The sequence below is a fragment of the Aedes albopictus genome, chromosome 2 (genome assembly GCF_035046485.1).
Source record: "Aedes albopictus strain Foshan chromosome 2, AalbF5, whole genome shotgun sequence".
Classification (NCBI taxonomy): domain Eukaryota; kingdom Metazoa; phylum Arthropoda; class Insecta; order Diptera; family Culicidae; genus Aedes; species Aedes albopictus.
Window position 1 is genome coordinate 428,912,828 of NC_085137.1, and position 12,806 is coordinate 428,925,633.

Sequence of the window (12,806 nt, forward strand, 5' to 3'; positions counted from 1 at the left end):
CACAGCAACTTCCAAATTCTCCACAAATTCCACTAAGGATTCCTCGAGAAGTTTCACAAAGAGTTGTGCAAGAAAGTTGTGTATGAGATTCTGCAGAAATTTCACCAAGGATGTCTTTAGAAAATCCTTTAGAGATTTACCGTATTTTTCGGGACTTCTCTAGTTTGTTTTCCGTAAAATCCTTCGGAAATTCCTTTGAACATTCTCTCAAACGATCTTCCAAGTATTTATGTATTCTAAAACTTTCTCCGGGGTTCACTTTAGTAATTGATCCAGAGATTTTTATTTAAATCTGAATTTCTGTCATAATATTTTCCTGATGTTTCCTTAGAAATTTCTCCAGGGATTATTTTTAAAGTTGCGTGAGATCCATTCGAGAATTTTCTGCAGGAATTCCTATGAAAACTCCCCTAGGGGTTTCTTCACAAATATTTCAAGGGATTCTTTCAGAAAATCCCATGGCTTTTATCATAAATTCGACCAATAATTTCATCAGATATATCCCCAGATTTTCCTCCAGCGCTTTCTTTACAAATTTTTCCAAGCATTACTTTGATATAAAAATTCACAGATTTTTCGATAGTTCTTCCATGGACCATGGCTGAAATCCATCCGAGAATTCGTTTAAAAAATCTTTCACGAGTTCCTAGAAAAAATCTCCTAGGGTTTCTTACAGAAATTCTCTATGAGTTTAGTGCCTCTAGAAATTTTTGGAAGCATTCATCTAGAATGCTCTATGAACTTCTCAAAATTACCTCATGGATTTTTTTTAACGATTCGCGGATATAGGGTGACGATGGGTATTATCGGCAGGTTTTTCTCTTCGTCATGAGGGGTTTTTGTCGGCCAAATTTCCTGAAACTTGGTCGTATAATTCAGCTTGTTTGGAAAGGATTTGAGGCCAACTCTGAGTTCAACAGCTTTCGAAAAACCCCCATGACGAAGAGAACAAAACTGCCGAAAATACAAAATCTCCCCTATCAAGAATCATAAATTAAGAACTCCTTCAAAATACTTTCAGAAGCTTTTTAAAGAATTTCTAGGATTGTTTCTGAAATTTTTCAAGAGTTATGAAAATTCCCTAAATTTCTTCACATTTGTTTAGATATCCCTATAAGACATTTCTCTTCCAGCAATTACTCCAAGGATTTCTTAAGAAAGTCTTTGAAAATCCATCAAGGATACCTTCAGAGATTTTTCTTCAGATTGTTGCTGATATTCCTGCAATAGTTCACACAGAGATTTCATTAGAAATTTCGCCGGGTATTTCTCTATGTATTTTCTCAGAAATTCCTCCAGGATTCCGTCCAAGCGGGCTTCTAGGATTGTAAACGTAATCGCCCAATGCTAAACGTACTGTGTTTAGTCGGGCCGCCACTAGATGGCGGTAGTGAGCAAACGTCAAACAGGAGCAAAAACGACACCAGCGCCGCGAGTGACAATCGACCTACTAAAATTTTATGGTATTCGCTACACATAATATACTATTCATGGTAAAAAATTAGCTATTTTGGCGAACGCAATCAAAAGTTATACAATATTTTCTGTGTGCCAATTTCATCGTGGACACCCTTTACAGACGAGAATTTTCCAACCTCAAAAAGAATATTTCTAGATACCGTTTATGATGGCCTCTTCAAAACGCTTTCTAAAAGATTTCTGTCCCGCTACCCGACATTTGCGTCAGTCGATGGTCCCTTTATAAAATTCATTCTACTTAATCAGTTTCGTGTTCAAAAGGAATCAAAAAATTTCTTGAGCGATTCACTGTCAGAAACTTTCTACAGTGACTGTCATTCATGTAAATTGTCCTTTCTTCGCAACTACGAACACGACATAGGCGCCAACTTAGGGGGGGCAAGCATGGTATTGCCCCCCAAAATTGGACGATTTTTAGATTTTTTTTTTATCTGTATTAACGAGATTTTTAGCCCTAGGCTAGTTCATCTCGGCTTTTTTAGATTTTCCCATGCAAAAAATCAGAAAAACCAGGCAAACGCCGAGCTGAAGAGTCCAGCAAAAATTTTGGCTAAACAGTCAGCAAAGTTTGCTGAATTTCAGCAAAACGTTACTGGTAATCAGCAGAGTTTACTGAACAAATCAGCAAATTTTGATGAATTTCAGCAAAATTTTTACTCAAACTTTCAGCTCGGCAAAATTCAGCAAAATTTTGCTGAAACCCTCAATCGATTTTTGGTGTGTATTTTTGTGTCCCACGCTAATACGCATCATTAGTAGATGTTACGGCTTATTGGACGAGTTATCAATATGATATTTGTAGTGCTTCCTGTTTCTCAGATTTCTGTTTGCTGAAAGGAGATTCTTTCCTCCCAGACGCGGGTTTCACGCAAGTATCTCTGCTTGCGGGTCCGCACAACCCTTTTGGGCCCTTCATACAGGAGAATGACTGATCACTAACAACATCATAATCTTGATCAAATCGCTTTTCAGCTTATTCCAGTGCTATATCTGCCTATAGATATAGCACTGATATAAGCTGAACCAATAGATGGTTGAACAAAATCAAAAATCAGTAGCCTAACTTCTTCCGTATGGCTACATATTGCTACATTAACATACAACACCTGCAACAACGGTGATTGCTATTCACTGTAGTCAACTAATTGTCTTTTTCGCTCTTTCATTTTCAAATACAGAGGACTCTGTCGCTCCATACACGATGATTAGTTTCGTTAGGTTTGTTAGCACTCAAGTTTGATCTCACACAATTGATACATTTCACGTCAGACGAATTGCATTCTTCGTACACTTCCCAACTTTATGATTGAAGCCACTACATCTGTAACACCGATCTACGTCTAGGGCGTCTACCACTTGGCATCAATGCTAACCACATACAGTAGACGTTCGATAACTGCAACATGTTTACGTTTCACTTACCGAATGAAATTCGATAACTGCAACAACTGACAGACGTCAAAGAACTGTCAGTCGCTGCAGAATGCAGCCAATGTGCATTTATAAAACATCGCACTGCAACAAAAGTGCATGCAAAAAACATCGCATCGTTGTTGACATTTGATTTTGACGGATAGCGGTGCGATAACTGCAAAATTGTTGCACTTAGCGGACTTGCACTTAAAAAGCATTGCAGTTAAACCGTTTGCACCGAGCGAACGTCAACTGTATTAGCTTTTTTTGCTTCATTACCTTCTGAAAAGTTATTGTGTCAATCTCAATAATAGCATCATAATTTTCAATCACATCCTTGTCTTTTGTGATAATTCTTTTCAGCTTTAAGTGGTTCACATTCTCCATAGCTTCGTAATTATCTTACAATGTTGTTTTTAATTATTCTTCTTCGTTCATTTCTTCATTGATTCCCACGATCTTCATTGTTGGTTTCAAAGCATCGTTTATTTCAACATCACAATGGTCACAAACTCATTTTCTATTTTCTGCTTCAACTTCATCATAACCGCATTATCCTGCACCTGTACAAGTACATCTTGGGCGATTAAGGCAAGGAATTTCCCATGCATCAAGAAAAACCAAGAAATTCCTTCTGAACTGCAAACAGCCATTGAGTAAATAGTAGGTACAGAACCCTATAAACACAAATCTAAAAAAATACCTATGAATAAAAAAAATCACACAGTAGCCCATTTTTGACACAAGATGTCTCACCGGCATCCATCCCGCTCAACTTCACGGTCCAAATTACGTCGAAAATCCTACAAATTCTCCATAGGCCTTGCGCTTGGCCTGTTCAAAACTGCAACACTCTACCTACTGTTGCATCACCAATTTGGCATCAGCCGAAGAACCACGTGCATAGTAACGGCCATTTTGGGCACCCTCTTCACCATCCAATCCTGCTGTAGCTCCAGCTTCCAGTGCGTAACGTTGCTGATGATCCCGCAGATATTGAGCAAGCGAGGTCGCGCCACAACCGTGGCCTACGTCTTCATGTTGACCATGAACGGTCCGGCCCGGAATACGATCGCCAACGTGGACGTGATGGGAAGGGCACTTAGCTGCAGCCAGGATCGGCTCAAGTCGGCTCTGCATGATGTCCTACAGGCCGTGAAGGTTCCGTTTTTGGCCATGAAGAAAGCGATCGGAGTGATTCTGAACGAGGTGGAGAAGGCGTTTATGAAGGTTCAACGGATACTTTTGGATGTTTTAAGGCTCGTCAAACGAATTTGTAAGTTTGATGGAAGAAACATTGATAGCAAACTTAATATCGATTCTTACAATTTAACAGTGAAAACCATCAAAGACGGTTACAAATGGTTGAGCAACATTGCCGCCGTTTGCAACAAGAAAAATGGGACGCCCTTCGATCAGTGCATCCGATCGTTGGAATCTGCAGTGGAAGACTGTCGCCAGAGGCTGGGAGTCGTGGATTTCATGTGTGAAGTAACCCACGTGGCCAAGGTAGTGTGCTACAGCGTCAAGGTGGTGGACTACATGTGCGAGTTGATCGACTTCGCAAGCGATCAGATCGTGGAAACGATCGAGAAGAAACTGCAAGAGTTCATCCACAACATTCAGGTTATGTTTCGGGTCAAGGTGGACTTTGATCATGCGTTCGAGTTTCAAACGAATGTTTCGAAAAATTTCGCGGAAGTGGTCAGTGATATTACGCAGGAGATCAATCAGCGAATTCGACATCTGTTCACCCTGTTCAACATTTTTACAATTGTTTCGAGCTTCTGTTTCGTTTGTGTTGTCATTAGGTGAGATAATTTGGCCAGATAATAGGTCGTTTGGCATGATGTCTTTTGACACGTTAAACATAATAAAGGTACTACATTTTCCAGAATGGTGCTCTGTCATCAAGGTTTCTTCCAGGAATTGCTTCAGGGATTCCTCCAGGGGTTCCTCCAGGAATTCTTCCAGGGATTCCTCCAGGAAATCCTCCAGGGATTCCTCCAGGGATTCATCCAGGAATTCCTCCAGGGATTCCTCCAGGAATTCCTCCAGGGATTCCTCCAGGAGTTCCTCCAGGGATTCCTCCAGGAGTTCCTCCAGGGATTCCTCCAGGAGTTCCTCCAGGGATTCCTCCAGGAATTCCTCCAGGGATTCCTCCAAAAATTCCTCCAGGGATTTCTCCAGGAAATCCCCCAGAGATTCCTCCGGAAATTCCTTCAGGGATCTTCTAGGAATTCCTCCAGGGATTCCTCCATGAATTCCTCCAGGGATACCTAGAGGGATACCTCCAGAGATTTATCCAGGAATTCCTCCATGGATTCTTCCAGGAATTTCTCCAGGGATTCTTCCAGGAGTTCCTCCAGGAATTCCTCTGGAATTCCTCCAGAGATTCCTCAAGAGATTCCTCCAAGAATTCCTCCAGGAATTCATCCAGAGATTTCTCCAGGAATCCCTCCAGGAATCTCGCTTCATTCCGTTCTGTTCTGTTTTGTTCTGTTCTAACGGAAGTAGAATTTACCAGTTCTCATTCACCTTAGACCTCAAAAAATTACGCCAAACAACCCTATTTGGTATACTGCATTTTGCTTAGGGAAACAAAATCATCTAGTTTCAATACTCTTCCTGGCTCAACCTCAATTTCCTTTCCAGATCAGTAAGGTACAAAATGAAGTACCTAACCAAGGACAGTTTCGACAACTTCTACATCAACCGGGACTTCATTGCCATTGATGAACACCGCCGGACGTTGAACCGAGACACCATCCTGCCTCTGACCCGCAAAGAACGTAACCGCTACATCCACCTCACTTCGATGACCCTCATCCGCAAGGAAAAACTACGGATCGCCCGCAGCGCCGTGTTCCTGTTCGTTTCTTCGATCCACATCCTAGGACTAATGGCTGCCGATTACTGCCTCTACTGGCTCCTGGCGATGATTCGTCACGTACTGCTAAGACAATCGGACATTGAACGACCTCCAATGGTCACATTGGAAGTCAGCGGATCCGGCATCGTTGCCGATATGTACCGGGGTATTGTGGGGGCCTTTGAACCAATGGTGAAACATGTGGATATCTTGGATCCGGCACAATGTGCGCCAGATCCGAAAACTCCTGACTTTATTCGGTATCTGCAGATCTGCCTGCTTCTGCTGTTCTGTTGGATTTGTATAGTGCTGGAACCGTATGGACTTCGAGTTCGACAGCTGATCATGAGATCATACTACCCTGATCGGGCTAAGGAAAGAGCCACATGGTTGTACAACGACGTTCTACTGAAGAGGGAATCCTTTGTCAAGATCCTACGGCGCCAGGTGGGAATGAGCAAAGATGGTTCCAAACCAAGAAAGTGGATGGACATTTTGAGAGCCAAAACGAATCGGTTCTGGATCTGTCGCAAGATTTTGGGAACTAGCGGCGGTGGAAGAAGGTGCGTGTTCTGTAGTGAAAGACTTGCTGAAAACGAGGCTGTTAGCTGTTTACGACCTGGCTGCGTTGGAGTATACTGCTACGAATGCTTTGTGGAAATTCAAAATGTTTGTACAATTTGTTCCGAACCGATTGATTCAAGTAACCAGAGCGATGTGTCAATCGAAAGGTATGTATGATTGACTTTTAGGTACTGCTAATTTAAATAACTGCTTGATATTTATATTTTAGGGACTCCTCTGAGGAAGAGTAAGGTATTCAAATGAATTGGACGAAATATTCGGTAATTTAAAATAAAAAACGGGAAAATTCTAGAATATTAGTTGGCTGTTCTATGTGTGAATATTGCGGAACAGTCCGTTCCCAGCCATCTTAGCAAACAACAGTAGAATCACTTGGCATGATACGGGATCTAGGATGCAGGCGACTTGCTCCGTCAAAGCTCCACTCCTCAAAGAGGTAGCATCACACTGCCCACTTCATGATGATGCCCAAGTAACAATAAATGCTGAACAGTGAGAGTATTAGCTGAACAATAACTGGTTAATGGTGTCAATGGCTGAATACAATGACAGCTGAATATTGGTCTGAAGTATGGCTTGTTAAACCTCTTTAACCTTCACATACCCGACCCCAAAACATCTCTTTTTACGAAATGCTGGCATTTCGTCAATTTTCTTCCATTTTTTTCGAAGTCGCCCTGAATCGATCATAAATTGGTGCAAGTTTAATACAGCCAAGTAGCCATGCAATATCCGGAACCATTTCTGAGATATTCCAGATTGTACAGTACAATCCGGAATATCTCCGGAATGGTTCCGGATAATACATGACCACTTGAGTGTAATAAACTTGCACCAATTTATGATCGATTAAGGGCGACTTCAAAAAAATCGGATGAAAATTGACGAAATGTCAGCATTTTCAATATGAGTTGTCGGGGGGCGGGTATGTGAATGTTAATCAGCAATACATAGATGGCTGAATATCAAGTTGAATAGAATATTATTCATCTGGGTAACCAGCTTCTAAACATACACCAACATGCAGAATTAATCATCTGTTGTTCAACCTTTAATCAAATGATGTTTGACAGCTGACCCAAGCATGGTTTTCGTGAAGTCCACATTGCTTCTTCAGCCTCAATACAGACTTAGTTTAACTTATGATCTTAACTATTCAAACACAGCAAGTAATACACTTGTTTTCGAGGATATGTATTGTGTGAGGTGCAGGTGCTAAGGTGAGTGACTATAAATCAGCAGGTCCGAGTTTAATTCCCAGTTTTCCACAGATTAATTTATACATTCCTTCTGGAAATAGACGCAGCTAATGGTAAAATAGGCTCACGGAAGTGTTATTTTACACAATTAACAATTGGTGTTTATTGCTTACAACTAATTTAATTACTGATTAAGCGCATATTAAGCCTTGAATCAGCCTTCCAATGAACCTCAAATCAGCTAAAGGTTGAATAAAATCACCAAAATTAGATGTTTAGAAGCTGATTGAAGGATTGTACCTCTTGTGCTCAGCTTTTATTCAAATGAAGGCTGATTTAATGACAGACTTGTTAGAATCCCAAAATGGCCGACTTTGGCACCTACTCACGATTTCGAACGCACAAATCTCTTAGTAAACAAAACCAGCGCACCTGATCTTCTTATTTTAAGCTTACTACAAGTGAACAAGAACAGAAAAATAAAATGCACTGTTGTTTGTAGCTTGCTTCTTGAGATTTGTACGTCTGAAGTTCTGATGCACTGTTCAAGTGGGATTTCAAGACGTTTGTCCTTAAAATAGTTAGAGAAACGTTTGTTCAGCATCAAATTGTTACCTGGGGAATGCTGTCACCGACGCTTGCTAAGGGAAGGACACGCAAGGTGAATGTCACTAAAACCTGGAACACATAGCGTCCGCTCGGTTGAAGTTTGCGTTTTTTTGACAGTTTTTCCATGGGAAATGTGTCAAACAACTGTCACGCATACGCAAACGTATGCATTGTGTGGGGCACTTAAGGACAGACTTGTTAGGATCCCAAAATGGCCGCCACAATGGCCGACTTTGGCACCTACTCACGATTTCGAGTGCACAAATTTCTTTATACACAAATCCAGAGAACCTGATCTTCTTATTTTAAGCTTATAACAAGTGAGCAAGAACAGAATAATAAAATGCACTGTTGTTTGAAGAGGCCGTACACAAATTATGTCACGCTTATAGGGGGGAGGGGGGGTTTTGCAGAACGTGACGACCCTTACAAAAACTATTGAGGTCCCATACAAAAAGTGTGACATAGGGGGGAGGGGGGGTTGAAAAAGGTTGATTTTTGCGTGACATAATTTGTGTATCACCCCGAAGCTTGCTTCTTGAGATTTGTGCGTTTGAAGTTCTGATGCACTGTTGAAGCGGGATTTGAAGACGTTTGTCCTTAATCATTGTTTCCACACCCTTCACTATGAGCACATCAACAACGGTTGATAAGATTATCTATTGACCATTTTGCATTTGTAAATTTTGTAGTCAGAGCTGTAAAATGGTCAACCTGGAAGAACTTCCTACATAGGTAAAAAATTATTTTCCTTGAATTTGTCAATGAATTAAAAATATGTCTGATAGGGAATTAATATTTGCCTGCTGAAGTTTCCGATTTTTACCACATTACCTCTACTTTACAGTCAACCAGTAATCGTATAGAATGTTGCATAAGATGATAAAGTGGAGGCCATATGCGTGCATGCCTCCATTTAGGCGCATGTAAAATGTACGCATATCGCCTCCACTTTAAGGACAGACTTGTTAGAATCCCAAAATGGCCGTCACAATGGCCGACTTTGGCACCTACTCACGATTTCGAGGGCACAAATCTCTTCGTAAACAAAACCAGCGCACTTGATCTTCTTATTTTAAGCTTGTGACGAGTGAGCAAGCACAGAATAATGAAATGCACTGTAGTGTGAAGCATGCTTCTTGAGATTTGTGCGTTTGAAGATCTGATGCATTGTTGATGCGGGATTTCAAGACGCTTGTCCTTAACGAGTTATTTAACATCTTATACGATCACTGGTTGACTGGGTACTGATATTGCACCATCGTCACTATCATTCCAGGCCGTTCAATATCAAAACGACAATGACAGGTAACGACCTGATATTGACCCGAACTCAATCTTTTTTGTGACCAACATGCAAAACTTGTTATTTTGTACTTCATACTAAAATATTATCTTGGTAAATCTTCATTTGGATTTTTAAACAAATTTTACAGATGGGCTATCAGTGATTTCTACACACCAACACAGTCAGTCCACTTCTGCTGGAACAAGGAAAATGACGGTGACTCAATAGAGCGCACGCTGACTTGGATCGCAGTCGGCCTATCAAAATCAGCGATTTACTTACCATTGACAGTGACAGGGTGCAACTCTGCTTTTGATCGCCAATAGGGCACTGCACTGTTTTGATTTTGTATGGGATTTTGAAGTTTCGTGGCCTTGTTGTTTACAAAATTTCTGTAAGAGTGAAAGAGAAGGAGAGAATTCCATGCAGTGCCCTATTGAGGAGGTACGTCCCGAGCGTTCACCAAAGGTACGTGCACAAATTATGTCACGCTCTATCATTTTCACACATTTCAAATCATCACTCATTTCAACGTACTTTAACAATACATTCTGTAGCGTTTTTATTTTTATTTTTTTCAAGAAGCGAGGACAGCTTTTTCTTTTTCTAACTCACTCCCTTAAACAAACACGAGTAAGGCCTGAAGTATGTAGGGTCAAATATTTGACGAAGAAAGTACTCAAGAAACAAAATCAGTTTGACACTAATGAAAATTCGATCGAGTCAAACAAGATGTTTGAACATTGGTTTTTTATGGACACATATTTGACCCTATGAACTAACAGCTTAAAAGAAAACTGCTTACTTCAGTGGGCTGGACACGTAGTACAAGTGTCGAAACATGGAATTGGGTTCTTGAGGGGTATCCGGATTATTTTATAATCGGATTCTCCGCCCAAAAATTAGTCGAGATCCAAAATTTCATAATTTTTGAAGTCTGGGAACTATTTTTAAAATGCATTTAAAGTTTGTATGGGAAAATTTTTTTGTTCGGGTCGAACTGTCACTTTATCGATTGAACTGTCATTCTATCCACGAAAATTCAAACTGTTTTGTTAATTTAACCATCAAAACAAAGGTATTAAAATCCAATAAAATCATGGTGTACTCAGAAAAAAGAGCTCTTTCGATTAGGCTATAGAAAAAAGAAATATTTCATTCACTAAACAACCCTATTGCAAAAAAATCTTTTATTGAGCAGGGAATCAGGTACACTGTTGTGGAAACTACCGATTCCATAGTAAAATTACTAACCGTACCTATGATTCTCAACCGACAACAATTTCCAGTTAATTCCACTAAAACACTGTCAACTTAACTAGCAGTGCAGTTAACATAACCAAAAATAGTCTTAATTTAACAAATAAGCATTGTATTTTTAACCATACTGTGTTGTAAAATCCGTGTCATGGAAAAAATAACAATGTTTTGTTGTTGAGACGACAATGCTTTTAGTTGAATTTACTACAATGCATAGTAATTTCAAGCATATTTCAGTTACCTTAACAGATTTTGTTGTCGGTTGAGAATCATAGGTACGGTTAGTAATTTTACTATGGAATCGGTAATTTCGACAACAAAATTTATTTCAGTGTAGAAGTCATCGATTTCATGGGCGTCCGCGAACGCGCCTGGGAATGGGGGGGACACCCTACACTTTCGAAGAAACGACGCAATAATGCGGAATGAGCCATTTTACGAGACGACGTTCACAATACAGTAGACGTTCGCTCGGTGCAAACACTTTAACTGCAATGCTTTTTAACTGCAAGTCCGCTAAGTGCAACAATTTTGCAGTTATCGCACCACTACCCGTCAAAACGAAACGTCAACAGCGATGCGATGTTTTTGCATGCAGTTTTGTTTCAGTGCGATGTTTTTCGAATGCATATTGGTTGCATACTGAAGCAACTGACAGTTCTTTGACATCTGTCAGTTGTTGCAGTTATCGAATTTCATTCGGTAAGTGAAACGTAAACATGTTGCAGTTATCGAACATCTACTGTATTCAAGTTTTAGGACGCCACCACCTGTCCTGTTCATTCATCAAATTACAGCATCCGCTCGATAACTGACTACTATTTAACTGGACTGCTTTTTAACTGGGCGCTCGATAGCTGGGCCAAAGTCCAGTTAAAAAGCAGTTGTCTGTCAAAAATAAACGAAATTGAACCTCACATTTTGCAAATCAGTAAATAAAACAAAATATAACAATAGGCTCCGGCTCCGGGAGCTCAATCCAGTTATCGAGCGGCGCTCGCTAACTGAACTTTCGTTAAAACCCAGTTATCGAGCGGAAGCTGTAACTTGTAAATGGATTTGTTTATATATCACTACATATTGTGGAATCGAAAAAGCTGTTCCAAAAAATCGACCCAGTCTAATATGGGCCGACGCTGAAGGAGAGAAAGAGAAGGAAATATATGGGACGTCATTGTGGCATTGTCGCGTTTTACCGTTCAATTCAAACACCATTCAAAATGACAAAATTTAATCATTCACAAACATATACCACAAGCGTACCCCTCGGTTGTCCACGCGCTGCGCCTTGACGTGAGATCCCGTTATGTTTCTGCAACGTGAGAACACAGCCGACGAACGGCACATTCTGGCACTCACGCAATCCTCCGCTCGCACCGACACGTTTGACGTTTTCTCTCTCATCCGTCGCTGCGCCGGGCCACGGACGGTTGACTGTGTTGGTTAAGCGCTGACACGTTCCAGTGGTTCCAAAACTCTGTAAGTTGAAATCAGTTCAAATCTTGGTTTTAAATTTGATTTCAACTTAGTTACTTGAATAAACCTAGATTGAGTTTAAATAAGGGCGAAAGTAACATGAGAGAGTTCTCTACATCGACTCTCTCTCTTCTGCAAATTAAAGTGACAAGATGCAAATTCAATCGAACTTTTTCATACTTAGACGCTAGATTACATCGCAACCTAGCGATTTATGACCAAAAAGTGCAACCATACTTGCATCTAGTCACTTTAATTTGAAGAAGAGTGAGTCGACGAAGAGAACTCTCTCATGTTACTTTCGCCCTTATTTAAACTCAATCTAGAAACTTTTAGAATTTCAAATTATTTTTATAAGTAAGCGGATAAGTTTATCGCACGAACATTTAATATAGTTTTTATATTATAAAGAAATTTTGCAAGAAATGCGATTTTTTAAACCGAAAATTTAACATTGATTGAAACAAAGACACAAACATTGAGAAACAAAGACTGCGATTGAGCAACACTGCCAACCTAGGCCGCCGCCGGTAGACCTTCATGAGCGCGGGTGTGGGTGTGAGTTCTCTCTGTGATGGCATTTCTGAGCGACGCCTCCAGCCGAAGCCCGGTGTGCGTGAGCGTA

General features: G+C 40.5%; 1 protein-coding gene across 1 annotated transcript; it reads left to right on the forward strand.

The window, feature by feature from the left end:
• Positions 1-3,606: 3,606 nt before the first annotated feature.
• On the forward strand, positions 3,607-6,751 carry LOC134287361 (DC-STAMP domain-containing protein 2-like). Its single transcript, XM_062849091.1, has 4 exons — positions 3,607-4,168; positions 4,229-4,703; positions 5,548-6,495; positions 6,558-6,751. The coding sequence occupies exons 1-4, from the start codon at positions 3,640-3,642 to the stop codon at positions 6,577-6,579; spliced, it is 1,974 nt and encodes a 657-aa protein (XP_062705075.1). The 5' UTR covers positions 3,607-3,639; the 3' UTR covers positions 6,580-6,751.
• The last annotated feature ends 6,055 nt before the right edge of the window (positions 6,752-12,806 follow it).